Source organism: Hoplias malabaricus, chromosome 1, assembly GCF_029633855.1.
Source record: "Hoplias malabaricus isolate fHopMal1 chromosome 1, fHopMal1.hap1, whole genome shotgun sequence".
NCBI lineage: Eukaryota > Metazoa > Chordata > Actinopteri > Characiformes > Erythrinidae > Hoplias > Hoplias malabaricus.
In genome coordinates this window covers 44,045,965-44,072,872 of record NC_089800.1, presented here as the reverse complement: position 1 = coordinate 44,072,872, position 26,908 = coordinate 44,045,965, and the positions used below count along the sequence as shown (strand labels likewise).

Sequence of the window (26,908 nt, the reverse complement as noted above, 5' to 3'; positions counted from 1 at the left end):
AGAGGGGAAAGAAGGAGCACAGCGTGACAAAAAGAGAAAGAAAAAATAGAAGAGAAGGAAGATTGACAGAGAAATAAGACTGTTGCTGACTGGCAAGGATAAAAAGATACAGAGCCCCTAACCTTAGCCAGGGCTAAAGAAAACAGGGATATGTAGGGATTTGGGGGTTAGAAGCTGTTGGTTATTGTAATGCAGGAGGATATAATGCAAAGTAAGCTTCCTAATGTGGTGGTTATTGGAAGGACTTTGTTTTGAAAATGCATTAAAAACCTGGCACTGAATTTAAAAATCATATGGTAAGGTTGGTATTAATGATTTAAGAAATCCTAGTAACTGGTAAAGTTTTATTCGGTTAGGATAGTTATAAATTATATTTAGCCATTTTTAATGTCAGTTTGTTGATTGTTTCCATATTAACAGACACTTTTAGTTTTTATTTACATAATTATTGGATCATCAGCTGCCCCATAGAACATGTATATATTTAATAACATAAGATATTAAATATCATAAGATTAATATAATATTCAATATCATAAAAATGTATAGAACGACCACGGAAAAAAAAAAAATTACTGGTCGCTCTCAGTAAAAGAGGATGAAGGAAGATCTAAAAGTAACATTTTTATTTGGAATACATTCACTGTTGAATATGTTAGCATTGTTTTTGAGTAATTACTTTGGTTATGAGCACTGGTTTAAAACTGTGAGGCGATATATTTCTTTTTATTAATCTGACTGCCAGGTGGACTATCAGGTGGAAAGCAATCATGTATGAAAGACATTGTTGAATATCTTTTTATTATGATTATTATTATTATTATTATGCACAATTTTATTTTCATGATATTGTTTATAAATAGCTTTATCTGCTTTTTTTTGGTTAAAAAAAGAAAGGCAACAGGGCTCTGTGATGTAATATGTGTACTGGGTAAATTCACTTGGCCCTTTGTCCCTCTGATCATTAAACTAATAAACTTCACTTGTGCTAATTAATTCATGTAGCAGACCTGAAGATGGCATCAGGGCACTTCCTAAAGAGAAAGGCAAGGCCCAGGATATGTTGCAACTGGTATAAAAAGTGGTGTAAGGTTTTGTTTTACAGCAATGTTAAGCCATGTATATGAAATAATCCTTGTGGTTCATTTGTGCTCAAGAAGGTAAATAACTTCACTATGGATTTATTTGGTTTGTTTACATTTCACTCAACAATTGGTAATGAAGCAAAAGCACACTTAACAATCGATTAGCGGATTTTACACAGTTGAATAAGCAGAATTAAATGGCATACTGTTACCCTGCTCACTGAGGTAAAATATTTAAAAAAAAGAGTGATTCAATCACCTAACATTTACATATTCGAAGCTGAAAACTACTTCTGCGCATTGTGTTGAGGATGTGTCCTGCTGTCTCTTCTTACCTGCGGGTGAGCTTGGAGGTGAGTTTGCTGAAGAGATTGGCGGTGGCTCGGCTACGTGCGTGGGGTAGGGGGCTGGAGTCGTGGGATAGGGTGGGAGAGGTGGGCGGGGCATGGGTGGGGGTCCGGCGCTCTCTGAGCTGACCCCCATGGAAGGTGCTGCGGACGGTGGAGCCTCGGGTCAGCCGGGAACGCTCGGCAGAGGAGGAAGTCGTCACCCCTGCCGCAGCAATGCTGTGGGTGGAGGGAGAGGCTGGAGGTAAACGGTGGGACAATGAGCTGAGAAGAAGAAAAAAAAAATTAATAATAATAATACAAAGAAAAGACATACAGCACACATTTTATGTCAGAATGGAATTACTAATCAACTGTTTGAAATCCGTTTTTAATGAGATAGCGCAAAATGATAACCAGAGCTGTAGTTATCAAAGCAATTATATTTAAAAGCAATTTTTAAGACTGTCTGTGTAAGTCTGTGTAATATAGAAAAAGATAAAGACTGCTTCTAAAAAAATTAACAATTTGGAGAGGGGAAAGAAGAAGCACATTGTGACAAAAAACTAAGTTCGTTGACTCCATTGTTGTTGACAGATTATAGCCCTTCTCCATAAGTTGATGCAAACTCAGGGGCCTTAATTAAAACATATGATATAAATGTCATGCTTTTGGTCAAAATTCCACTAGGATAAAACATCAGCAATTTTTATACCCTGTCTTCACAGCCCTGTTTGAGAAGGACCTGTTTCAGCACCCGCTCCTGTAAATAAGTAGCCTCAAGGCACAAGGAGCAGAAACGCTGGTTTGTAACCATTTTCACTTTGTTTTCTTTGTCATCTGTTCTTGTTTTGCCATATTTAATTAGTACGTTTATCTTTTTAACTTAATCTTTGCACTTCCATATAAATGCTCGTCCAGCACTGTGATTGGAAAAACTCAGGCAACAAGCCGGGACAGTTCAAAGTGTACGCACTCTACATATGATGCAGCACAAAGTCAGACCAGTTGGGCCAGTTTCCCAGATGCATCTTTATCCCAAAATAATCTAAACTAGTTGTGTCTTGTGGTGTAATAACATTAGGAATCACAATTAAGAATTTTACTTATATGTAACGTGTGTCTCGGTGCGTACCTTGCATAGAATTATTCTAAGACTAAGCTGTTTGTGTCCACAATGAATTTTTAAAGAAGATAATTAATTACTGTAAAAAATACTTTTTAAACAGGATTATTATCACTGGGTTGTGTATCATTAATATCAGTAACAACCACATCCTTATTAAAGACGATGTCGTTAGAAAAAAGAAGAAATAAGGGAGACTGGGTGAAAAGGCCAGAGTAAGAGAGATTTGGCTGCAGTGCTGTTTTGGGTTCATTTAGCTGAACAGCTCTTAGTGTCTGGCCTGCACTGGATTTGGCACTGTGCTAACAGTTCTCGCACGGTGCCTCAGCCTCGCCACTGGCCTGAGGCCACTTCACTTAACGCTCTAAATAACCCTGCACTAATAGAGCTCTCTCTCTCTCTCTTTCAGATATTAACTCTTTTTTGGACCCCCACAGTGAACTAATTTTCTGCAAACCCAGGGCAGCATTGTTAAGCACCACTGTGTGTTCACCTGGGGGTATCATATGGTAAATTAAAAAAAAAAACATTTAACCATATATAAGATTATATAAAACACCATATAACAGTAGTAGCTACCACCTTGTACATATTCTTTACATTTTTGAAGGGTAATAAAAAGTCAGAATCCATATGGCATCATATAAATGAAGCATATGAACCTTTCTAATAATTAAATATCAACTTTTCTGATAGATCTTCATAAGGAGTTTGTGTTTGCATGAACAGCAAAAGTGCACATAACTAAATTAAGTGTCCCATACAGATGTGCAAGGACACGTGTTTAAAAGAGCCTATATATATGCAAGCTAACATCCCTCACTTCTTTTAAAGTGTGGCTTGGGTGAGACATGTGCCAGAGACACAGAGTGCAGTGGAGAAAGTGCTGGGTCAGACTGGAGTGTGCGCCATCATAGCCTGCCTCACGAGCCACAGCTTGCCCGGTCCACAAGTACGCATTTACATCGCCATAACCCTCCCCCACCACTCCCCAAGGCAACATGACTACTGCCTTCTGATCTATCCGAAAGACATAATGAGAAAAATAGAAAAAGACAGACAGGGATTGAGAGAGAGAGAGAGAGAGCATGAGAGAGAAGGAGGACAAGAGAGAGAGATAATATCAACTGTGGAACAGACACCATCTGCCCTCACTGAAAAATAGCATCATAAACCAAATCTCAAAGATTTATCACACCATTACACAATATTCAAATACAGAATACTGGAGACCATTCAAAATTAAATAAAATTGCTGTCCATCGAGTTACACAGATCACATGATCATATGGCATGCTTAGATGGACTCAATCCGAACTTTGTTAACTTGTGGGCGGAGTGTGCTTGAGACTAGGTGAAAAATGACAGAGAGTCTGATACTTTCAGGGCACTAACCTTGCCTGACTGTTATGATTCTGCCAGGTTCATTATGAAGGGCTCTTTGGACATCTGCGTATATGCACTTCCACGTATCGTGGCTCTAATTGGTCTGACGTGAATAATAAAGACTGCCGCCTTCTCCACGTCATGCCAAAATAGCAGACGTGTGATTGGTCATTTTGTGTGTCAATCAAATTTCTTTTCCTGCAGTAGTATGAGGTTCTTGATCACGTTAAGTGGTGAAAGGCACCAGACCCTCCCTAGAGACTTGTGAAGCATATGAGACTAGGAAACAGGTCACAGCAACTACCACTTCTTACCTGTTCTCTTTGCCATTCTGTAGTAAGGAGTGTCGATCAGTGCTGGAGCGGTCTGTACATACATATGTGTTCCTACGGGTCATGGCACTTGCTGGGACGTTGTTCTGAAAAATTTACAGGAAGTACAGATCAAAATAAATTCTAACTAAAAACATACCACTGCCATAATTAGAAATCTCTTCTTTTATCCAGTACCATAAAATAGAATCCAGTACCCTTAAATTTGTTTCAATATTGCTATTCTTATTTTGTGCTATTTTCCCTTGTTTTAATTAGTCTTTGTTTCCTAAGTAAAACTAGGTTTCATTCATTCATTATCTGTAAGTGCTTATCCAGTTCAGGGTCGAGGTGGGTCCAGAGCCTACCTGGAATCATTGGGCGCAAGGCGGGAATACACCCTGGAGGGGGCAGTAAACTAGGTTTGCTAAATTCATTTAATTGTAATACTCTAAATCACACCTTAATAGTCATGTGTCTTATTTATGTTTCCTAACATAACTCAATACATTTTTTCTGTAGCAGGGGCCCTGTGTCATATTCTCATGTAGCTCCCTGTTGTCCACTTTCCTGTCAGTTCCACCATGTGCTTTTGTTCACTTTATAACCCCACCTTAGTTCATGTTGCTCTTGATTTTCAGTACGTATTATACCCTTTAATCTGCAAACGAGTTTGGTGCTTTCATCGCTGTCACTATAATACAACGTTGATGTGTTTACAAGGGCAGCATTCTTTTTTTCACACACACTGATAAGTACGAGATATCAACAACAGAAATGGATAAGAAAGGTCTAAGCTATCAGGTGCCCAGTTTAGCAAAATGGTGGGTTTTTGCCTAGGGCATCACACAAGCTAAAACCATTTCTGTTTACATTACAATTAGAGTCATCAATTGAATGCTCTAAAGCCTGGTAGGCTTCTGGATTTCCAATCAAGCAAGGCATATACGTTTTAACTTGTCTGATATGTGGGGCATAGTCTTCATACAACTGCGTCATAAAAAGTATGCTTCTACTTGGATGAAATTAAAACCAAAAGCCAAAGTGGACATTGGTGTGTACGACTTGCTATCCCTTTACAGTATTATGTTCCTTTCTTAAAAAAATTTATTTATTAACTATACATCTTCCTTCACTATCAGCATATCCAATGTCCTATTCCCATCCAATTCCCTCACCGTGGTGATAGCAACATCCTTGCGGCGGTCAGGGATCTCAGCCTTGTTGGGATTGCTGGCTGTACTGACCATAGGGCTGGAGGGGGGGATACTCCGGCTGCCCACCACACTACAGCTTGCTTTACGTGTGGCCAGCCGCTCCTCTTTCAAATCAGAGTCAGCTGCACTAGTTGGACTGCGTTTAGGGTGGGCTGCTGGCACTGTAGGACCACCTACCAGACAGAGAGAGAATGTAAATCAGGAAGCCAGGAAGATCACGAAACACTATGAAATATTGCAAATTATATTACAGAGAGGTTTGCCATTTATGATCATATTAAATACAAATTAATTAAATAGAACTCATAAATAGAATTTTATACATACATACATACATACACACACACACACACACACACACATATACATATATATACATTTTTTTTTTTTTTTCCTCAGTCTAAATGTAATGATTTTATTTCAATATACATTTTCTTTATTATTTTCACTGTACATCAGTGACACTTTTATAAAATGATTCATGGGCCTTGTACTCTATGTACATGCAAAGTGTGCTTTTTTCTTTCTTTCTTTTTTTTTTTAACCTGCTAAATGGGAGTGTGAACTACAGCCCAATACCGTCTCAAACTCTGGCGGAATTATTTATTTAATCAAACAAATCTCTTGACATGTGCAATGCAGGTGAACTAAGGAGTAGACTGAGAGTTAGATGTCTTTAAGGCTGATGATGTTGAAGCAAGTGAACTAGTGGTAGATAACCAAGAGGTTTTTAAAAAAAAAAAAAATAATAATAAAATAAAATAAAAGTAGACTCACAGAAATCACTGTGCCTCCTTTGCCGATGGTAGGTAGAGGCGCTGCGTTGGGTCTTGCTATGGGTGGATGCTGAGGCAGAGCTTGACGAGGATGTTGAAGAGTGTTTACTGGTACCATTGGTTATTGGACTGGGTCGCACTCGTGCCAGAGAAAGACTACTGCTTGACCTGGACTCACTGCCATCCTGTGTAAGTAAAGGTGTATGAGCAGAGGGGTGTTAATAGCACACAAACGTAGGGTCATATAGTTAACATCTGACAGGAATCTCAGAAAGACCAGGGTTTTCACCTCACTCTTGCGGGCCAGCAGCAGGTAGGTGGCAGTAATCTCATTGTACTTTAGAGTGGTCAGAGCTTCTCTGATCTCCTCGCGAGAGTAACCCATCCCTATCATCACCTCTGTATTTAGAGGGAGGAAAAATAAGAGGAAGACAGAACAAGATAAGGTAACTTTACAGGGGCAGAAGAAGAGCAAATTTATGGAGCTGAACCAGCACTTAGAGATTCATCATAGTTCATCTTAAAACATGTGTAACATGTTAGAGTAATTAGAATTTTGCAAGATAATAAGTCTTCAGGAATAAGCTTAGCCTCAGTTGCAGTAGTGTTGACAGTTGTAGAAAATTTCTCTCACCTATCCTCTCAGGATCACTGTAGTTCTCCACAGGTTCTACATGTGGCTTCAGCTCATCGCCATCATATCCAACATTCATCCACTTATCCTTCATGATTTGCTATGGAACACCAGGATAGAAGAGGGCATGAGAAATGTAGCATTTGAAACAGGTGTATTTATGAATTCACTTTGGTTCCATTTTAATTTTTCAAAATTAAAAACCAAAATGTTTTCCAATTTTAAATGAAGAAAATCCCAAATTAATCAGTTCAGACATTTTACTCCACTGTAAATGAGAGATTCACAACCATACTATACAATAAAGAATTTGTAAAAAATAGTGAGCCCTCCTCACCTCTAGGGTGCAGCGTTTGGTGGGGTTGAGCACTAGGAATCTACGCAGGATACCCTCACAGTCAGTAGACATGTAGAATGGCACTCGATACTTTCCTCTCAACACCCTTTCACGCAGCTCCTAATGGAAGGGGGAAAAACATCCAGCCTTTTATTCAACACCACATCTGACCAGGCTTGCCTCTACAAGTCCCTCAGGCTCACAAAGAGAATGAACTTGACCTAAATTATGTTTAGCACAAAAGGCAAATGCAAAGCACTTCATGCAAGCTGTGGCTACATATGCCTGCAGAATGCATTGCATAGCCTCAGGAAAAAAAAATCCAGCAATAACAACTACACTGGCTTGCAGTAAGATGCTGTTAAAGCCATCTGACCTCCACTGTCTTTAGTTTATCATAACAAAAAAAAAAAAAAAAGATATATATTTATAAGCAACTGGACAGGCAAATAACACTGCAAAACCACAGGCTAGAACATACATCTTTTTTTTGGCATTTTCACATTAGGTTTCAAATTTACAGACAGGAATGCTATGCAAAAAGTCTGAATTTCTCTATTTTCAAGCTTTTTTTTCTGCGATAATTGGCATATTAAAAATTAATGCTGACCAATCAGTGCTTAGTTGTCACAGAGGAATCAACGTTAAAGTAGAGGTTTACTATTTTAATAAAAAAAAAAATACTTTTTATAAAATTATGGGGATATTTCCTCACTATTCACTAGCCCTCCAGTCTGTTTGCATGTTATAAACAGACATAAAGAGCTACAAAACTAAATAACTTGAGTACCAAATGAGTTTATGTGGTAATTCAAACAAGTTTAACTTCAGCCACGTATAAACAACATTTGTTCCCCACCCCCACCTCAAACATACCATCCCACCTTAAGAGATTCTGAACATAAATAAGCCAGAGAAGTGTTTCCCCACAATCGTAGACATCCCCTTTAAAGTACCATTCATCTTGCTAGAACATTGATTCTCAATGTTTGTCCCTTTTAGTTGCAGTCTAAACTTTCTAGAGTGTTTAGAGTGTTAAAAATAAAACTAATTGGCGTGGAAATAAAAGCAAATATGAATACTAAAATACTGTGTTCAGCGTAAATCTTCACTTAGAATTAAAGCTAGTTTACCTTGAGGTTCTGCCCATCGAAGGGCAGTGATCCACTGACCAACGTGTAAAGGATTACCCCCAGGCTCCAAATGTCAACCTCAGGCCCATCGTACTTTTTGCCCTGGAAGAGTTCTGGGGCTGCGTATGGGGGGCTACCACAAAACGTGTCCAACTTATTCCCTAGCGTGAACTCGTTACTGAAGCCAAAATCTGCAATCTTGATGTTGGAGTCTGCGTCAAGTAAGAGGTTCTCTGCCTAAACAAGAAAAGGGGAAAGAGAAAAAAACATTAAGATTAAATGTAAACTTTAATAAAAACATTTCTAATAATGCAATAAATATGATTGTAATACTGCAAATTCTCAAGCAGGGCTTGAAGCATTGACAGTTAAAAATAGGGTTGTCTCCAGTTACATTCTTTTGGAAAAATGTTTTTAACTGCTAAATAAAATACATGCATAAGAACTGCATAACATATTTATTTGGGAATAATATATTTAAAGAGCTTAAAGAGTCAGTAATCACAAGAAGACATTATAAGATTCATGAAATCATATCCACTGAATTAAAAGATGCAGATTTGTTCCCTTATAATACTTAAGAATCTAATTCCTAGGTAACAGAACAGAAGCCTAGTTGAGTGGACAACATCTTGGATCTTGTTCTTGGATGCTTTTGATATCCTTGAACTCAAGCCAATGTTTTATATTTTCCTTTAGTTTACAGCAATGTGTGTCAGTCCCAAGGAAGATAGCCATTTAAAAAATGTGTCACCAAAAATTATAGTCAACCAAAAATTTAATTTTTTTTTTTGTTTTAAGTTTACTCATACACATACAAACAAGGTTGATTTCAGATTTAGATTCACTTTTTTCTTCAATAGCCTGTGCTACACAACTGATGTTTGTGAATAATAAATTCAGCAAAATAGAACAATGCTTAAAACGTACATATTGGCTTACAGGTATTTGCTTAAATACCTATTTGTGGAAATATCTACAGTTGTTGAAACACATACTGACAAAAAACTAAAAACTTATAAAAATAAAAAATGCACTAAACAAATAAGTAGTTTAAACTATTTAAACTACTGCCATAATCTTGTTTTATCAAGACTACCATGACTAGGACAGCCCTACACATGGTGCTTATTCAAAATGTATGAAACACAGTTGAAAACCAATATACCTTCAGGTCCCTGTGAACAATGTTCTTCTGATGACAGTAGTGAACAGCAGACACAATCTGAAAGAAACATGCACAAAAAAAAAAAAAAAAAATCAACATTAGCCATGCCATTTATATGAGCAATATTGATATAAACAACTAAGAAAGAGATTCATGATGGAAACTGTGACTTTTTAAACTTATGATCATTACACCATAAAATGTCACATAATTAGACACTGTAATGAATTGGAAGACATGGTAAACAGAAGTGGTCTATAAGGCCTTGAGAAATGCAATGTCTCTTACCTGTCGAAATTTACCACGCGCTTCCTTTTCCTTCATTCTCCCATGGGCCACGAGGTAGTCAAAAACTTCACCTGTTACAAAGGAAAAGCAGAGAGGGAAGAGGAAAAAAAGAGAGAGAGAGAGATCCACTTGCTTAAGAAAAGGAAAGCTAAAAGAAGTAGTGGAAAACCAAAGAATGAGGATATTCTAAAATTGAAGTTTAAAAAATATATATAATGAAAAATGGACTTCTAACAACAAGGTGAGACGTCATGTATTTGGGATTACATCAATAATTCATTCATTGACTGTAACTGCTTATCCAGGGTTGCATTTCACTGGATTCACTGGAATGGATGTGGCACTAGTCCTTCACAGGGAGACAAACACTAACACATTCATTCACACCTATGAAAACTTTTGAGTAGCCAATCCAACTACCAGTGTCAGGGTAGAATATAAACTGCTCAGATGTTATATTCTATGTTATGTTATATTACACCCATGTTAACTAACACCATGAGGGATGCAAGCCATGTTATTCACCCAGAGACTGAGGCCAGTGGTGCACTCTTGGACTGCTGGCCTTGGAATGCATAGGGTTTGAATTTACAATCTCCCGATAATGGGGTCAGTGCCACTCCAGAGATCATGCAGCCAATTACTAAGACTGAAAGTAAGAGGCATGGAAAAAATGTCCCTGCTGATTTTTAAAGACTTCTGAAAAAAAAGTAAGCAATAATAAAGGAAATTTATTGTTATTTATTTATTGTACTATGACTTCATCATAAGTAGCCAAAACAGGTGTCAGACTACTACAGAGAACAAGCAAGTGAAAGTAAACTGAGGTTTAGGAGCAGAAGAAGGGACAGGCTGCAGGTGGTTGGCGGTGTTAGCGTGTACACACACGTGTCTCAGCCAGGACAGATTGGGTTTTAGCATGAGTGTGTGGGCTGTTAAGCTGGCATCAGACTCATAAGCCGACAGTGAGAATGGAGGACTGGAGGGGGTGAGGCACACTAGAGTTAAAATAACCTTAATTTAGCTAAGAATATCCTTAATGGTAGGAAAGGATACTGCATGAATAGCCGTAGTTGGGCTCAGGGAAGACACAGGGTGTGCCTCAATTCCTAGCCAGTTCCCTTGTTCCCTATTGCCTACATAGGCAGCTGGTTATGTAAAAAGTCTTTTAATTAAATCCAAACCTCAAAATATGTTTACTGAGTTTCTATAATTAGACAGGGATCTTTCTTGCTGCTTACATTAAAACATTAAGAATATTCAAAATGTACAAAGTTATTTGCAATTTATTTGTCTCAGATACTGTTTGATGAACCACAAAATTTAAATGTGCCCAAACAACTAAAATAATTAAAAATAAAATGATAGCACCAAATAACACCTACTTAGATTAGGTACTGAGACACATTGTGTGCCACGTGCTGTTGCAGGTGGAATAGTGATAGGAAATAGGAAACACGCTTTCAAGGCAGAAGGTCTAACTGCTCTGACAGTTCCTTAGATTGTGCATGTACAGAGAGATCTGTGGGTATGACATGAGTGTGGGGAATGCTAAGACACCCAGCTAATGCTGGACACCCAGAGGACCACCACAGGGCAGGTATGACCTGGGTGGTGGATCATTCTCAGTGCTGCTTTGACATTGATATTGTAGTGTGTTTGTCTGTGTTGTGTTAGTAGACACAGTAGATTAGACACAGCAGTGTTGCTGGAGTTGAAACTAGAGTACTAAGACAAACTGCCAGGCAGCTGCATGACAAAGTGAATTTTCATAACCTGCCAATCTGACATCATACAGAACTGGGAAAGAATTCCCTGCACCGACCTCAGTCTTGGATATTCTTACGTCACCTGCTTGTGCCCACCCACCCTTTTTTCTATTGGTTGATGTGTCTGCACATCACAATCCACAGCAGCAGCAGAAGTTGTAATAAACTTTGCTGACATCCCATGAGGTGCCTTACATGCAGGTATGTTCCTATCGCAACAAAACTGAAACACATCCTAACGGATATACATTGTGGGAATGCATTTCTGGTTCCATGTCAGCCTCTAGTGTTTATGCAGAGCAATATATGGACAACAGTCTGTAATTGTAGAAATACAAAGTGCTCCTGTATGGAGAGTGAAACTGAAAGAATGAGTGTGAGTAGTGAGGAGAGTGGGTGTGGAAACAAGAAGATGGTCATAATATTCTGATATGCTTTGTGTACTTATTTTATGTATGAACAGATAAAGAGAAATCTCTTCATCAAATATCTAGGCTGATTTTTCATGTAAATGCACTGTAAGTGTGTAAACAGAGCCCTTCCTTACCCCCACTGGCATACTCCATTATAAGGTACAACGTCTTCTCTGTTTCAATCACCTCAAAGAGTTGAACTGTAGAGGCAAAAAATACAGATGAGTTGAAATCAGGGCTATGGCAGCAGTGCCTAACACCAGAGTTGAGTCATGTATATCTGCTATCTTTTACTCACAGTCATAGAATGCTAATTACTGACAATCTACTGACTCTAGTTGTTGTGGGTGGCTGACTTAGCAGGTTATCCACTGAAAATTTAATGCAAAACTATACAGTTACAACCATGTGCTTAACAAATGACTTGTTTGAATAGTATGGAGGATGAAAAAGAGGGAGTTTCATGACTGAAACACTGTACTCACCAATGTTTGGGTGGTTAAGGCTCTTCATTATCCGTACCTCTCGAAAGAGCTGCAGAAAAAACAGTCAACAAATCAGTTAAGAAAATCTTACACTTACAGTCAACACATTTCAATATTAATAAGCAATGTCATTTATATCAGAAAAAACCCAACATATTCTATAATCAATATTCTTAATGTTTTTGTCAGGAATAGTCACCATGGACTGAGTTCATTCATTCATTCATTATCTGTAACCGCTTATCCAATTCAGGGTCGCGGTGGGTCCAGAGCCTACCTGGAATCATTGGGCGCAAGGCAGGAATACACCCTGGAGGGGGCGCCAGTCCTTCACAGGGCAACACAGACACACACACACACACATTCACTCACACCTACGGACACTTTTGAGTCGCCAATCCACCTGCAAAATGTGTTTTTGGACTGTGGGAGGAAACCGGAGCACCCGGAGGAAACCCACGCGGACACGGGGACATGGACTGAGTTTATATAGATAATTTATTCAACAGTGCATAATCGATTCTGAATGTTACTGAAACAACACAAAAATAACATACTCAATATACTGCATCCCACAGCATCTTGAAATTAGACGTTTTCTGTTAAATAGTGAATAACACCTAGCTTCAAAGTACTAGAAATCTGAATTCAAAATATGATATAGCCTTTATTTTGCTCTTATACACATTAGCCAGGCAAAAAAAATTAATTAATTTTTATTCTTTGTGAAATGTTTCCCCACACATCACATTGTTCTGTTCTCTAATTTGACCATTAATATTGTCAAAGTAAATGTAATAGTGTTTAGATACCATCACTCAACACCCATCACTGACCAGATCAATTAATGCAGAAAAAAATTTGCATAAAATCCAGATATGGACAGAACGACTGACAATGAGTCCAGTTGGTGACTATAAATGAGCATTCCTTCTTTCACAATGTGGCATTAATTGATGGATAGTAAGTGTAACAACAACCATGCCTCATTCTCAGTACTGGCTCCACTACCCCCAAAACCCAGCTCAGTAATCTCTCAGTCAGGGGGTCCTTTGGGAATAGGACATGACAGAAGAGGACATATTCCCAAAGGGATGAGGATATATGAGAGAGAGAGAGAGAGAGAGAGAGAGAGAGAGAGAGAGAGAGAGAGAGACAGAGGAAAGAATAAACATGCCAATGAAGAGATGGAGAGAGTGAGGGCTGATATGCTTTTTTTCTCCTCTGGACAGTATCTCTGTTAATGTTCTGTTGGAGTTTAGATTTGTGCTGGCAGTGACTACTTTCACAGTCAATACAATGTTTCCACAGTGGGGCCAAATGCACTGCTAAAAAGGAAGTTCCAGGCTTCAGCAGCCACAAGTTACAGGAGTTTCACAATATACAGACCCGTCACAACCTATTTAAACGGGGCATCCCCCTAAAAATAACGGCACATAACATCATATTCCATTACTGTTTTTATGAAACGGGGAAGGAACCCATTGACTAATGTTTCTGCAGTTCTGCTTCACCCCACTCTGCTTTTTTTCACATCTTCTAAAAGCAAGAAGGAGCGGAACTTCCTTAAATGTAGCCTTAAAGATCAGAGCAACTTCAAAAGCTAACTGCCTTATCATCGCCCCTCTGAACACTAAAGAACGAGTTGCCTTTATAAAAAGCCAAGTCTTGGATTATACTATTCTTTCAGTGATGATTCCCAATTGACCAGTCAAAGATCAAGCTTTGTCTGAGCTCAAAATAGCTGCTCATTGTCCGTCAAAAAGCTAACTGATTAAAGACACATGCTTTGTCTCAGAAACATGCACACTCTCACCTCACAAAACCGGTATTTCAGCAGGTCTATTCTTTATTTACATCATAGACAGATAAAAGATTGCAATCGTTGTCACCGCTAACCTCTAAAATGCGGGACTTAAAATGCTGTTCAGTGCAAGTGAAAAAAACTTATTTATATAATCACTCCAAAGGGAAAGACTATAAGCACAATTAGTTTTATTTCAAGTATCTACTTAACAATAAAATCATGTCACGAATTGGAGGTTCAAATTTATGTACGATATATACAATAACGTATAATGGTATAATGCATAATGGCTGTTAATGTTAAGAGCAATACACACACACACACACACACACACACACACACACACACAAGTAAAGCAGTCATGCGTATTGCTGCAAACCAGCCATGCATTCGGCTGTCAAGTGATGCTAAGCATTCACATGACCTGAGAATATATAACCCCAGAAACACTCCCTCCCCCTACACACACACACACACACGGACACACAGTCTCCTGGGAACAGTTCTAATTGAATTGTGGAGGAAAGCGCATCAGCTGTTCACCTGAGCTCTAAAGATAATAATCACATAAGCCTGACTGTCATACTCTCCCACTCTCCCTTAGAGGTGTAAATTTATACCTTTACAAGTCATTATTTTCATTATATTTATTAAACTGAATCAAACATTCATGTTGTTAGAAAGTAAACATTTAATATATTGAAATTGTGTTTACACAAGTCAAATTAATTTTCAATTTTTTTCCAACTACAATAATTACATAGGTTACAAAGTAACTTTTTGTTTTGTTTAGGAAAATCCAGGTCTTGTATTATATTATGAAATGATCCACAGTTTATAGGATGTCATTACGGTCGTTTTCAAAATTCCAAACCTGATGCAGTTGAATTTCAATATTTAGGTGCATTTTAACAGGCACAACTGTGACACTGTCCCCACCCCACTCCACGCTCTCTCTCTCTGACAGGACTTCCTGGTTCATTTACCAGATGCAGCCCCCACGTCACTGTTGCCATGGTCACCTGGTACTAAGGCCGGCCCCTGTCTCAGCCTGTGCTCTCTGTAGTTCCTCAGGGGCTGCCAGCAAACCTGCCACTACATTTATCTCTTTCTCAGTTTCTCTTCTCTTACTCACTCACCACCTTATTCTGTCTTTCTGACCCCCCCCCCTCTCTCTCTCTCTCTCTCTCTCTCTCTCTCTCTCTCTCATGAACTAAGTGAAAGCATTGGGGCAGAGGTGAACATCAGAGCACTCTGTCTGTTCCTCTCTCTCCCTCTGGCTGACAACACACCTCCTAACACACAAGTCACAGTCAGGCAGTACTAAGCAAGCTCAAAGCTGAATTCTTATATTTACTCTACCACAAGACCTTTCCCATCATTGCCACTGAATGTAAAGCCTGTGCTGCGGGTCCAGGCTTGACTACAATTTTCTACAAAATAAAGTTAGAGGCCAGAAATTTTTAAGGGACAAATTCATGTTCTTTGTAGATTCTCATAGTGGTGTGTGTGTGGGGGGGGGGGGGGGGGGGGGGAGCCTTGTAAAGAGAAAAAGAGCCTTGTTATGGTTTATTTGCCATTTTATGGTGTAATGAAGTTTAAGAGTTTTTATTTGCATATTTTACTGCTTATAGCCATACTGTTGATTAAACTTTTTCCATAAACTAGCTGCAACTATTGTTGCAAGATTCTGGGTGGATTGTTATTGTCCAGTTAACCCATTTATTTTTTGTATGACATTTTCAAAAAATGCTTTTCATATTAAAACATTTTTTAATGTTTTTCACAGCAGATTCCATGATTGGTACTAAAACCATGCTATAGCCCTAGAATACAATTCAATGAAAAATAACCTGAAACACTGAAATAAAATGGCATAATTCAGAAAAATACTGTCTCAAAAAAAGATGAAAGAACCTTAATCAAATGGACACAGTATTATTATTTCTGAAAACTGCACTAAAAAATAATTTTTAAAAGAAGTATACAGTGGATGTGATAGTTCAGTTCATGCTGCATCAGTGTATTATTACCTTTACAACCCACAAAATGCTGTGTAGATGTTTATGGTCAGTAGTCCTCTAGAATCAGGCATGGCATGGAAAAATGTGTATCACACTCTATGATAAAATTTCCATTCTAAAGAAATGACTGCACGCTCACTTACAGACACAACCCCCTACATGTTATGGTCTATAAATTCAAAGGGTGACTCAGAAGGGGATCCCCTCATTAATGAGATAATTCATCATCTACAGCACAGCAATAAACAAATTAACCATTCCCTTACAGACTCAGTAAGAATCCAGCCAATCAGAGACAGAGGACAGGGTCGTTTGTCCTGAAGACAACAGGACAAATAACACTTTCCTGAGTTTCCACAGTCTCCTGCTGTCCCTGGGTTACGCAAATAATGAGGTGTGTTTTGCATGGAGCTGAGGAAACACAGAATCCGGCACCTGAAACAATTGCTCTCACAGCATGTCACTGCCACAATAGCATCTCCTGAAGTCCCAAATTTCTCATTTTTTTTCTTCAAAATTTTCCTACATCATTTGAACAAAGCACATTAATCTACAGTATTATTTGTATAGTACACCATAGCCATTAGCACAAGAGCTTCAGAGATGTATGATCATTGTTTGACAAAATCTTTACCTTTGTCAATTTCTGACATAATCTGCAACTACCAGCTGCTCTTTGCATTTTGTTAAATATTCATGACAAACGAATCAATAGAAATGGTCCAAAAATGGCCCATTAGTTCCCATTTGCAGTTAGCAAGGAACTTCCTACTCCTGAAAAGTTACCTTTTTAAAAATTTGTATATATATATATATATATATATATATAAAATATATTTGTAAAAATAATTCTGAAATCATTGTAAAACCTCGGTGTTTATTGCTATATTTTATATAATAAATAATTATATTTATTTCTCAGTAAAGTATATAAGAGACTAATTATTACTCTGAAAAGAAGTAAGGCAATGTGTTCCCAAACAGATAGTATATCCATTCTCTCTCTCTCTCTCTCTCTCTCTCTCTCTCTCTCTCTCTCTCTCTCTCTCTCTCTCTCTCTCTCTCTCTCTCTCTCTCTCTCTCTCTCTCTCTCTCTCTCTCTCTCTCTCTCTCTCTCTCTCTCTCTCTCTCTCTCTCAAAAACCAACACACACACAATCTTGTAGCTTTCTTTCTCAGGATTCGGTTCATATGTCATACATAGCCCCATGGAGGGCTCCCCCACCCCCTCTGGGTCCGACTGCCCCCATTGTTCGTCTGTCTGGAACAGTGCTCCGGCTGCAGAGACTTGAATGAAGGATACCCAACCCCCCTGTCGCTCCTCACCCTGGCGGCCTCCCAGAAAGTCCTCTTTATTAAAGCAGCTCTCCTATGATGGGGCCCATCAAACCCAGCATCACCCCCTGCCTGCCCTGTGTGTAATAGTGTTGTCTCTCAGAACCTAGCAGAATGGCTGGGAAAGTCTATGGTCAGCTGATTACGCTTGGCTCCTCCACACCTAAATGGATTAAAGTGAGGGTCTGAGGATAGAGAGAGGGGAAAGACAGTGGCTTCGGGCCCACATCCAACCCTGTGGTCATGTCAGATTAATGCTTCCTCTAAGATTACACCAAACCCTACAGCAGGGCCAGTTACAGTAGAGATGTCATAGTCTTGACTAAGTGACAGTGATGAGTCTTGTCTAATGCCATGACCACGTGAATAATGAATGGCCTTAGTAGGCACTTTGCATTCAAGATTTACTCTAAGTTCCTTTACCTAATTTATTTATTATACATTAGTGCACAGACATAACTGTAGATCACACTAGGGTTTGATGCTTCGTTTAAAATAACTAATTAGCTAAATTGCTTTTAGTTGCATGGTGGGGGGCAACTGTGTTGGAGGTTGCTGTCAGGTTTAGGGTCCAAACAATAAATTCAGGTTAAAGATTTGGGGTAAAATTTTAATGGGGGAGAGATAGAGGAGAGAAACAAAAAAGAGAGAGATTCATATGATTTCCATATTATCATGCATCCTTAGAATTTGTAGATCCTTAAGCATAACTGTCAAAATTTCATATTTGACTGGGCTTAGGTCTGTACCCATGAAGACTAATACTAAACATAAACAATGGGTTTTTTTTGTTTGTTTTTGGAGAGGTACAAATCCCATTTCCAATGTGTACAAAGAAGGATTTCCAGTGTTTTCACTGAAACATTTTATTGTATTTTGTAAATATAAACAATTATAATTTGATGCCTGAAACACACTTGAAGCTGGGACAGAGGCATAACTACCTCTGAGTTACACCACCTTTCATTTTAATTACACTTTTTAATCAATCTGGAACTGAGGATATTAACTGATAAAGTATGCAAGGGAAAGATTTGCCCATTCTTTCTTGAGACAAGAATTTCATTAGTGTTTCTGCATAGTATCGCGTTATAGCTTCCTCCGTGCACAGTAGAATTTCAGGTTGCATTCTTGATACAATGGTAGAATGTGTTAAGCAACAACCGCTTTTTGAAGTACTCCCAAACTCATATGGTTATTGTCTTTATAAGCGTAGCATGACAGTTTCTTATGCAGTGCCATGTGAGGGTTTAAAGGTTATGATCATTCAGCCTCACTTTACATGGACTGGAATTTTTCCAGATTTCCTAAATCATTTTTCCCAATTTTAACATTACAAGAAAAAGATCTACATTCTCTGAAATCTCACACAGAAAAAAATCAGTTTGAACTATATGACAGATGTCTTATGTTTAGCATAAAGTATTCAGCAACAAAATATTTTTTGCCTTCACAGATTGAACCTTTATTGAATGCTTCTTTTATACCTTTTATATTCACCTGCTTATAGTGTAATGCTTCAGAACAAAGTCACATTACATTTCTATAAAACTTTTCACTCTTAAGCCCTTTTCACCCATGCAGGGTACCCCAGAAATTTGCTGGACTTCACCTAAAAGGAGCTGTATGTATGAATGCAAATGTCTGTAACATTTGTATTGGACACTACCCAGACTTTATCCTGCCAGGCCTCTAGTACAAAGTCTGGGTAATGGCACAGGGAGCTCATGTGTGAATAGAGCTGGTAATGTTCTGGAGAATCATGCTGTGCCTTACAGGCACTTCTAGACAGGTGCCACCCCATGCCTAAAGCACGCAAAACATCTCCAGCTGTGACATGGAAAATCTGTAGTGTACTACATGTGTGAAAGGACAAATCCAGAAAATGTTTGGACCTGATTCTCTGGACATTTTCCAGAGTTTGAATGTGAAAAAGACTAGGGTTGAGTGGTATAATGATAATACCCTATACCGTGGAGTTAAAAATGTCTGTTAGCTGGCACGCTATGTTTCTAAACAGTGTAGAACTGTCTTATTTATTAACTTATTTTGTTTCCTGTTCCTGTTTTCTGATCCACCTTTTTGTGAACATGTTGCTGGCATAACATTTTTAATGACAGATGGAAACCCCAGAGAAAAGAGACATAGAGAGTGAGACAGAGAGAGAGAAAAAGTACTCAGAGAAGCAGAATTAAGAGAAGATAAGATTTGGTGAAAGTGAAAGAAAAGAGAGGGAGAGACAGAGAGAGAGAAAGAGAAGCAAAAGCAAAAGGCCAGGAGGTGTCACCTGGTGTGTTCTGCTCAAGGGAGATAGTGCTGACGAGACGAGACGAGACAGCGGTCAGCATTACTGCAACACTCAACTACACCTCTGCAGAGCTCCCCCCAGCACCCTTCTCAGCCCCACCCTGCACCAGCCACAGCAACACAACCAGCCACATACATCCACTCAAATTTCTTCCTATCACATGTATGTATAATGTCACTATTTGTACAAAACCATGTATATCCATTTTCTTGCTGAATATGTGTTTTAATTTTTGGCATGATCTGAAAAGAAAAGCTATTCTTTACATCATGTGAAAATTTCAGGATGAATGGAAAAATAGTAATTGATCTAAAATGATTTCTTTTGAAATATAATTTTGGACAGTAGTACACTCTTGATATAATTAATATGTACAGGTAAAATGATACAGACCTTTGTTCCTCAAAACTTGGTAAACCGTTAAATTTTATTTATAGAACTGAAACTATAGGACCAACAATTGAGCCAATATTATGGACTCCACCCTGTTTGCCCTCCCCTCTAATGGGGCTGATCTGGCACGACTTTGATTTATTTCCAACAAACCTATTTTTAAAAAAGTACTACCAATTATAATTAAACTTCTTTTAACAATAAATTCTTGACATTTCCTGGGTCACAGACCCAATGCTTTTAAACTAGCCGTTATTAAACCTTTGATAAAGAAACCAATCCTAGTGCACTGTCAAACTATAGACCTGGTTTTAACCGGCAATTTATATCCAAGATCATAAAAAACATTCTAACAGCTCTGTTTATACCTGCATAGAAATCCAATTAATAAATAATCAAAGCAAGATACACAACCCATCTTATCACAGAAACATCACTTTTTTTGTTCCAATCAATGTCTTCTATCATTGCTGGTACCTGACCTAAGAACCATCTTTCTAAGATAGTGGTTCTCAATCCTGGTTTAAACTCTACCCAACTGAAAGTTATCACTTCATAAAGGTAAACACGGTTACATCCAGTCTTGTGAAAGTGAAATAGCATTACACAAGGGTCTGTTTGAGGACTGTTAGAATTTACATTATAGATGCTGCTGCTGGGTGTCAGTTTCCACTGGTATGATAAAGATATGCAATTGTACTTATCAGCAAAACCAGGTTAAATAATATCAATGACTGTGTAAAATACTAAAAACACTGGATGCTGCATAATTTCCTGAATTTGCTGAATCTGAACTCTGATAAAACAGGTTTTCTCCTTCTGGGTCCAAAATCTGCAAAAAATAATCTGTAAGACTCAATGCTAAATCAACTCAGCACTGGCTTCTTCTACTGAGTAATAAAACCCTGCATGGTCTCACCCCTGAATACACGCAAGAACCATCATGTTAATTTAGATCGCAGGATGCTGTTTTTCTACTGGTTCAAATAAATCAGGCTTCATCAGTGGGGACAAACTTTTTCACTCTGGAACAATCTTTCAGCTAATGTTCGGGACTCAGGCACAGTACAGTCAGCGCTGGCCAGACTTTTCTGATGTGGAGGAGACCAAGTTCTGCTGAAAGGCTCCCACCAGACTCCAAACTCACAGTTATTCTCCTAGAAGCGCTCTCCTGGGTCAGTGACACCTCTCCCCACTGATGTGGTGTGATGGCACACAGGGAAATAAATACTGCTTTCTCTTCTCTAACTCTCTTCATCAGGAAAATGGCTGTCACTTTATTGTTTCCATTCGCTGTTTTCATGTTATTCACCTTTCAGTGTTAAAACACAAAGTTGGTGGAGTGATAAATTCAAATGAGATGCTGACTACTACAAAGAGCGAAAGCCTGAGTTCAACTCGTCACGGCCAATTCAGTCGCTTTTTATCCCCATGCTCCAGACCTGTAGGCACATGATTTTTCTACCCTCCTGCCCAAGAGAGAGAACATCTGGTTTTAATTGCCTACACACAGCATGCACACCGACAGAGAATGACTGCATCCACACAGTGAGTCCCCTGAGAACAGTAACTGCACCTTTTCTCTCTGGACTTCTATATTCTGTGTTGGGTTATATCCTTTGTGTCTGTGGATCTTTGGGTGATGGAAAAGCACCAAGTAAATATTTTTTAAATTATTATAAATATTCAATGTCCGTTTTCTTCAGTGACTGGCATGATAAAGTTAACTGCTGTGGATATTATGAATTTGTTGAGAGTCTGTGTGACTTTTGACTTTGACTGTGCTCTCAACAACAAGAAGATGGTAGGTGGGGTTGAGGCAGGAAAAGAAGGCGAGGCTGAAGGAAAGGGCTTCCCTGAATAAGACGCCAGTGCGACCTTTGTTGGTAAAATTTTGGATAGTGCACCTTTAAACTTAACTTTAACAGAAGACTACTTTTAGAGATGAGCTGAAAATGAACCCTTATTTTCAACAGATATAAACAACCCAAGAGCATAAGATTTATTACAGGTCATTTTTAACATTATATTTATCACATAATGATTGCTGAAACTGCATTTATATTATTTGTATTAAGGATAATATGAGTATATTCTGAGCAAAAAGTACTGGATTTTCTGAGGAGCACAAGGCCTTTATGTCCAGCAGTGCATGAAGCTATATAACTGTGTCTAAATCATGCAGCCCTATCCAGAATATTACTTCTGTCCAAATACATTTTTGAATATATTTTTTAGTGCAAGAAAAACATCACATGTGAATTACTGCATTATTGTTAAGTCCAGCTGTACTTATTCATGGGAACAGACTCAGCAAAGGTCAGAAATGGTCTTCACAGCAAAACAGGGTAAGAACGATTAGTGTCACTAACAGCAATTCTCACATCAGAAGTGTGAAAGTCGCTCTCTCACACACACAGACTTACTTCCTCATACAAAGACCTGTTCATAGTACACACAGGCTATAATGTTGTGTCAGACTACAATTATGGAGATCAAATGAAAACTACTGCTTAAAGGCAGCCAGCACAAGGGAACAAAATAATTTATCTCCAAAACACCAGCTTTATTAAACCTTTTTAAAGTTGTTTAGTTTAATTTTTTTTTATTAAACATGTTTAATATCATTTTTACTGGTCCATTTGTTGTTGAATGTCCACAGCATGTAAATGACAAGGAATATTTATAAATTATGTTAAAAAAATTAATAAATAAAATAGAAACTGCTGCCAGTGGAAGAACTGTGAGACCAGCAGATGTTAACTGTTAAAGATGACAGCTTCCTGAAATATCTGACACTGAATAAATGCCTGTATCCTCTACCGGTTGTTATTCTGTTAAGGTAAACATCCTAATAAGCATTTTAATCCCTACATTTCACCTGCAACAGCCTTTCATAGAAAGCTGCACCACCACCCTCAGATACAGACGTATTATACAATTTCAGAAAACACAGAGCTGGAGCAGAATATACTTTGGATTTACTCTAAATACTGGAGCTTAAATTAAGAAGATAAACACAAACGAAATGTATTTGCCTGTGTTTGATCAGTCTGCTCATTTTATCTCTATTAACATTTACCTAGAGATTTACATTAACCTAGAGATTAAAATTGGCCTTATTTAGCTTCAGAAACGCAATCACAATGGACTGGACTTATTCAGATACAATACAAACCACACGGCAATCAAACAGCATTGGATAAAACAACACTGCAACACAAAGTTTCTAAACAGACATCAAAAAACTATATCACTGTATCAAAACCAAAGGGCTTCCACTAACAACATTAGGTCAAAGTTCATCCTTCCACAAGGAGGGTCACTCAAACACCTGAACAAAACACACCCCAGGCCTTGTGATTTGACATGAATGCCTATTACAACATAACTAACAATATGATTTATGCTTTTTACTGTCTCATACTGAGTTTATAACAAAGTTTACTGCTGCCATTCCAAATATGGTATGTGCTCCTCTCTTATAAGTTATATAAATAAGTAAATCAAAAATAAAAATAAACCAAAAGAGCTTCAGTTAAAATCTAGGTCTTACCTTTTGTAGGCTGGTTGGGTTGAGTTGAGTTTTGTCAATAATTTTTATTGCAACCTGAAAATGGTAAAAGCACAATTTGTAAGTAGACTGGACTGACACTCTGTGTTTACATCTACCTCGCATATAAAAACATTGCTGTAAAGCTGCAGTAAGTCGTACCTCTCTGCCAGTAAGTATGTGGCGTGCTAACTTGACCTTGGCGAAGTTGCCCTTGCCAATTGTTTTGAGTAGCCGGTAGTTGCCAATGTGGGGATGCTCGTCTGTGCAAGAGGCAATGGAGTTCCGGCACCGAGCTCCCAGAGAGCGGTTCGACCAGGCTGAGCCCTTCTCTGAGCGACTGGCAGAGAGAGAGGCATGCTGGGGAAAGAGAAGACAATTTGAGAACAATTACAAAACTATCTAGAGGTGGGTAAATTTGATCATTAGTGTTATTAATAACTTTACAACATGCTAAAGATAAAATGGCAGATGTGAATTTGATGTAAACAGGAAAAAAATATTGGGGCACCTACACATTTTAAGATATCACATTCTAAATCCAGAGGTATTAATAAGAAGATGGCCCCCTTTTGCAGCTCTAACAGCTTTCACTCCTTTCTACAAGATTGTGTCTGTGAGAATTTTTGTCCAGCATTCCAGAAGTGCATTTGTGAGGTAAGACACTGCAAGCCAGGCCCTCTCGTCCAGCATCAATCTTCATTCTAGTTAATCCAAATATTGTTCTATGGGTTTGAGGTCAGGGCTCTAAGGCCCTCTAAGGCCATTCAAGTTCTTCCAAACCAGACTCACCCAAATATGCCTTTATGGACTTTGCTTTGTGCTGGAAGAGAAAAGGGCCTTCCCCAAACTGCTGGAAGTATACAAACTGTCCAAAATATCTTTATAATATATAAGAAGTATTAAGATTTCTCTTCACTAAGAGGCCTAGGACAATCCCTAAAAAAACAAACCCCAGAACATAATAATATGTCCTCTACCAAAAGTTACAGTTTGCAAAATGCAGTCAGGCAGGTAACATTTTCCTGGCATTCACCAAACCCAGACTCTTCAATCAGGCTACTAAATAGAGAATCCTGATTCAACACTACACAGAACTCTTTTTCACTGCTCCAGAGTCTAGTGGTGGCATACAAAACTCCATTTGAGGCTTGGCCTTTTGCTTTGATCATATAAGGTTTGCATGCACCTGCTTGGCACTTATATGGTTCAGGGTGGGTCCGGAGCCTACCCGGAATCCTTGGGCGCAAGGCAGGAACACAGAGCAACACACATACACACACCTATGGACACTTTTGTGTCACCAATCGACCTACCAACGTGTGCTTTGGGACCGTGGGAGGAAACCAGAGCACCCCGGAAGTAACCCACACAGAAACGGGGAGAACTCACAGACAGTGGGACTTGAACCCACAACCTCCAGGTCCCTGGAGTTGTGTGACTGCGACACTCCCTGCTGTGGCACCATGCTGCTTTAAATGCTTCCAATTTTCAATAATAATAATAATATCACTCACAATTGGTTGTGGAATATTTATTAAGAAAGAAATTTCAGAAAATTATTTGATGCAATGGTGGCATCCTATTAAAGTACCATGCTCAAATTCAGTGTGCGCTTTAGAACGACTCCTTTCACAAATGTTTGTAAAGGTGGACTGTATTGCTAGGTGCTTGATTTTATCTGTTGCAAATAAACTTAATAAAACACACAAATTCAAAGATTAGGAGATGTGTCCCAGATGTACAGAGTGCATATTGGCTATTATTATCTGCTATAGTATGAACTGAATGAGGGCATTCCAGAGTGATTTGCAGTCTCCTAAATGACATCAAAAATGTCTAATGTACACTGTAGATTCAGCAATGTAAGCTGAATACATAAAGTTGTTAATAAGCAACAGACAGCAGGACATTATCTTAATTTTAGGCCAATGTCTAGTGTTATTTTTAAATTTAGCTAATCTAAATCTCTCAACTTACTGACAAAACACTGAATGTAATTATGCAACTCAGTGGGTTTTACCACTCATCAGTAAAATACATATTTCAGCAGTGTATGAAAATACTAACAAGTTATAGCCTTAAACAAAAGCCGTAAAACAATGCGTACCGGAGCTACATATAATGCATAACAACAATTAGCTGACTGGATTATACAACTAGCACATAGTGCTATATAAATTGACCGGATGTTACAGCTTCAGAAATTTCCAACAGCAACATTTAGAGAAGGATTTTCCTTGTGGATTAATTGATTAGCATGGCACGGAGTTGAGCATGGCATACACTGCTGGGAAATGCTCTTTTATTGGATTACATACAATGCTCTGACTGGTAAGACTTCAGTGCACAGGTGTTAGCAGCTTCTAGAGCCTTGAAAAGACAAACTGATCTCTGTATGCTGTGCACAGATGACATGCCTGAGCTCCGTATTTGCTTCCATGTTTTGACAAACAGGACAAGGTGCAGTGGAAGACCTCAGTAACTCATGTGCCATCGAAGATCTAATCTATTCTGGAATGTGCTATGCCATTATTCTGCCTTTGCACTCTGACGCTAAGTGACGCCACAGCATTCTTTCCTCCTCTGTGCATCTCCCTGGCTTTGCCAAGCACACCAATAGAAACTACAGTAAATACGCAGTCATTTGTTCATGCATGAATTCATTCTATTTACTAACAGCAGAATTAGTGAAATGAAAACTTTATCACTATATATAGCACAAGTATTCAGGAAAGTGCCACTTCATTTCAATTTCAGTACATTCACTGCTTGTTATGAAATGAGAACAATGGTAATGTGGATGATTGCATCTATAGAACAGATTTACTGTAGGTCTTCCTATTTCCCAGAATATCTAAGGACTCCATCACATTATACACCCCATAAATTCCTACACCTCCTGCACTAAATGGCTTTCCATCTTTATTTGGAGGTAATCATTACACAAACATAAGCACTGGATAACATATATAAAGCGATACTTGAGCAGTTGTATGAGAAGCTTCGTAGATTGTAAAAGGCATTGTACTGAC

At 38.5% G+C, this 26,908-nt stretch overlaps 1 protein-coding gene across 3 annotated transcripts in view; it reads right to left on the bottom strand.

Moving 5' to 3' along the window:
- Positions 1-26,908, bottom strand: part of mark4b (MAP/microtubule affinity-regulating kinase 4b) — a 44,964-nt gene that overhangs the window by 7,463 nt on the left and 10,593 nt on the right. For all 3 annotated transcript variants that reach the window (XM_066663604.1, XM_066663615.1, XM_066663625.1), the window contains exons 2-15: positions 24,036-24,233; positions 23,877-23,930; positions 12,455-12,503; positions 12,104-12,169; positions 9,788-9,858; positions 9,500-9,556; positions 8,332-8,568; positions 7,199-7,318; positions 6,862-6,961; positions 6,517-6,626; positions 6,229-6,412; positions 5,413-5,624; positions 4,238-4,341; positions 1,421-1,696 (exon numbers count right to left, since the gene is read on the bottom strand). In XM_066663604.1, the coding sequence (XP_066519701.1) occupies positions 1,421-1,696; positions 4,238-4,341; positions 5,413-5,624; positions 6,229-6,412; positions 6,517-6,626; positions 6,862-6,961; positions 7,199-7,318; positions 8,332-8,568; positions 9,500-9,556; positions 9,788-9,858; positions 12,104-12,169; positions 12,455-12,503; positions 23,877-23,930; positions 24,036-24,233 (1,838 nt within the window). The remainder of the gene's footprint in view (positions 1-1,420; positions 1,697-4,237; positions 4,342-5,412; positions 5,625-6,228; positions 6,413-6,516; positions 6,627-6,861; positions 6,962-7,198; positions 7,319-8,331; positions 8,569-9,499; positions 9,557-9,787; positions 9,859-12,103; positions 12,170-12,454; positions 12,504-23,876; positions 23,931-24,035; positions 24,234-26,908) is intronic.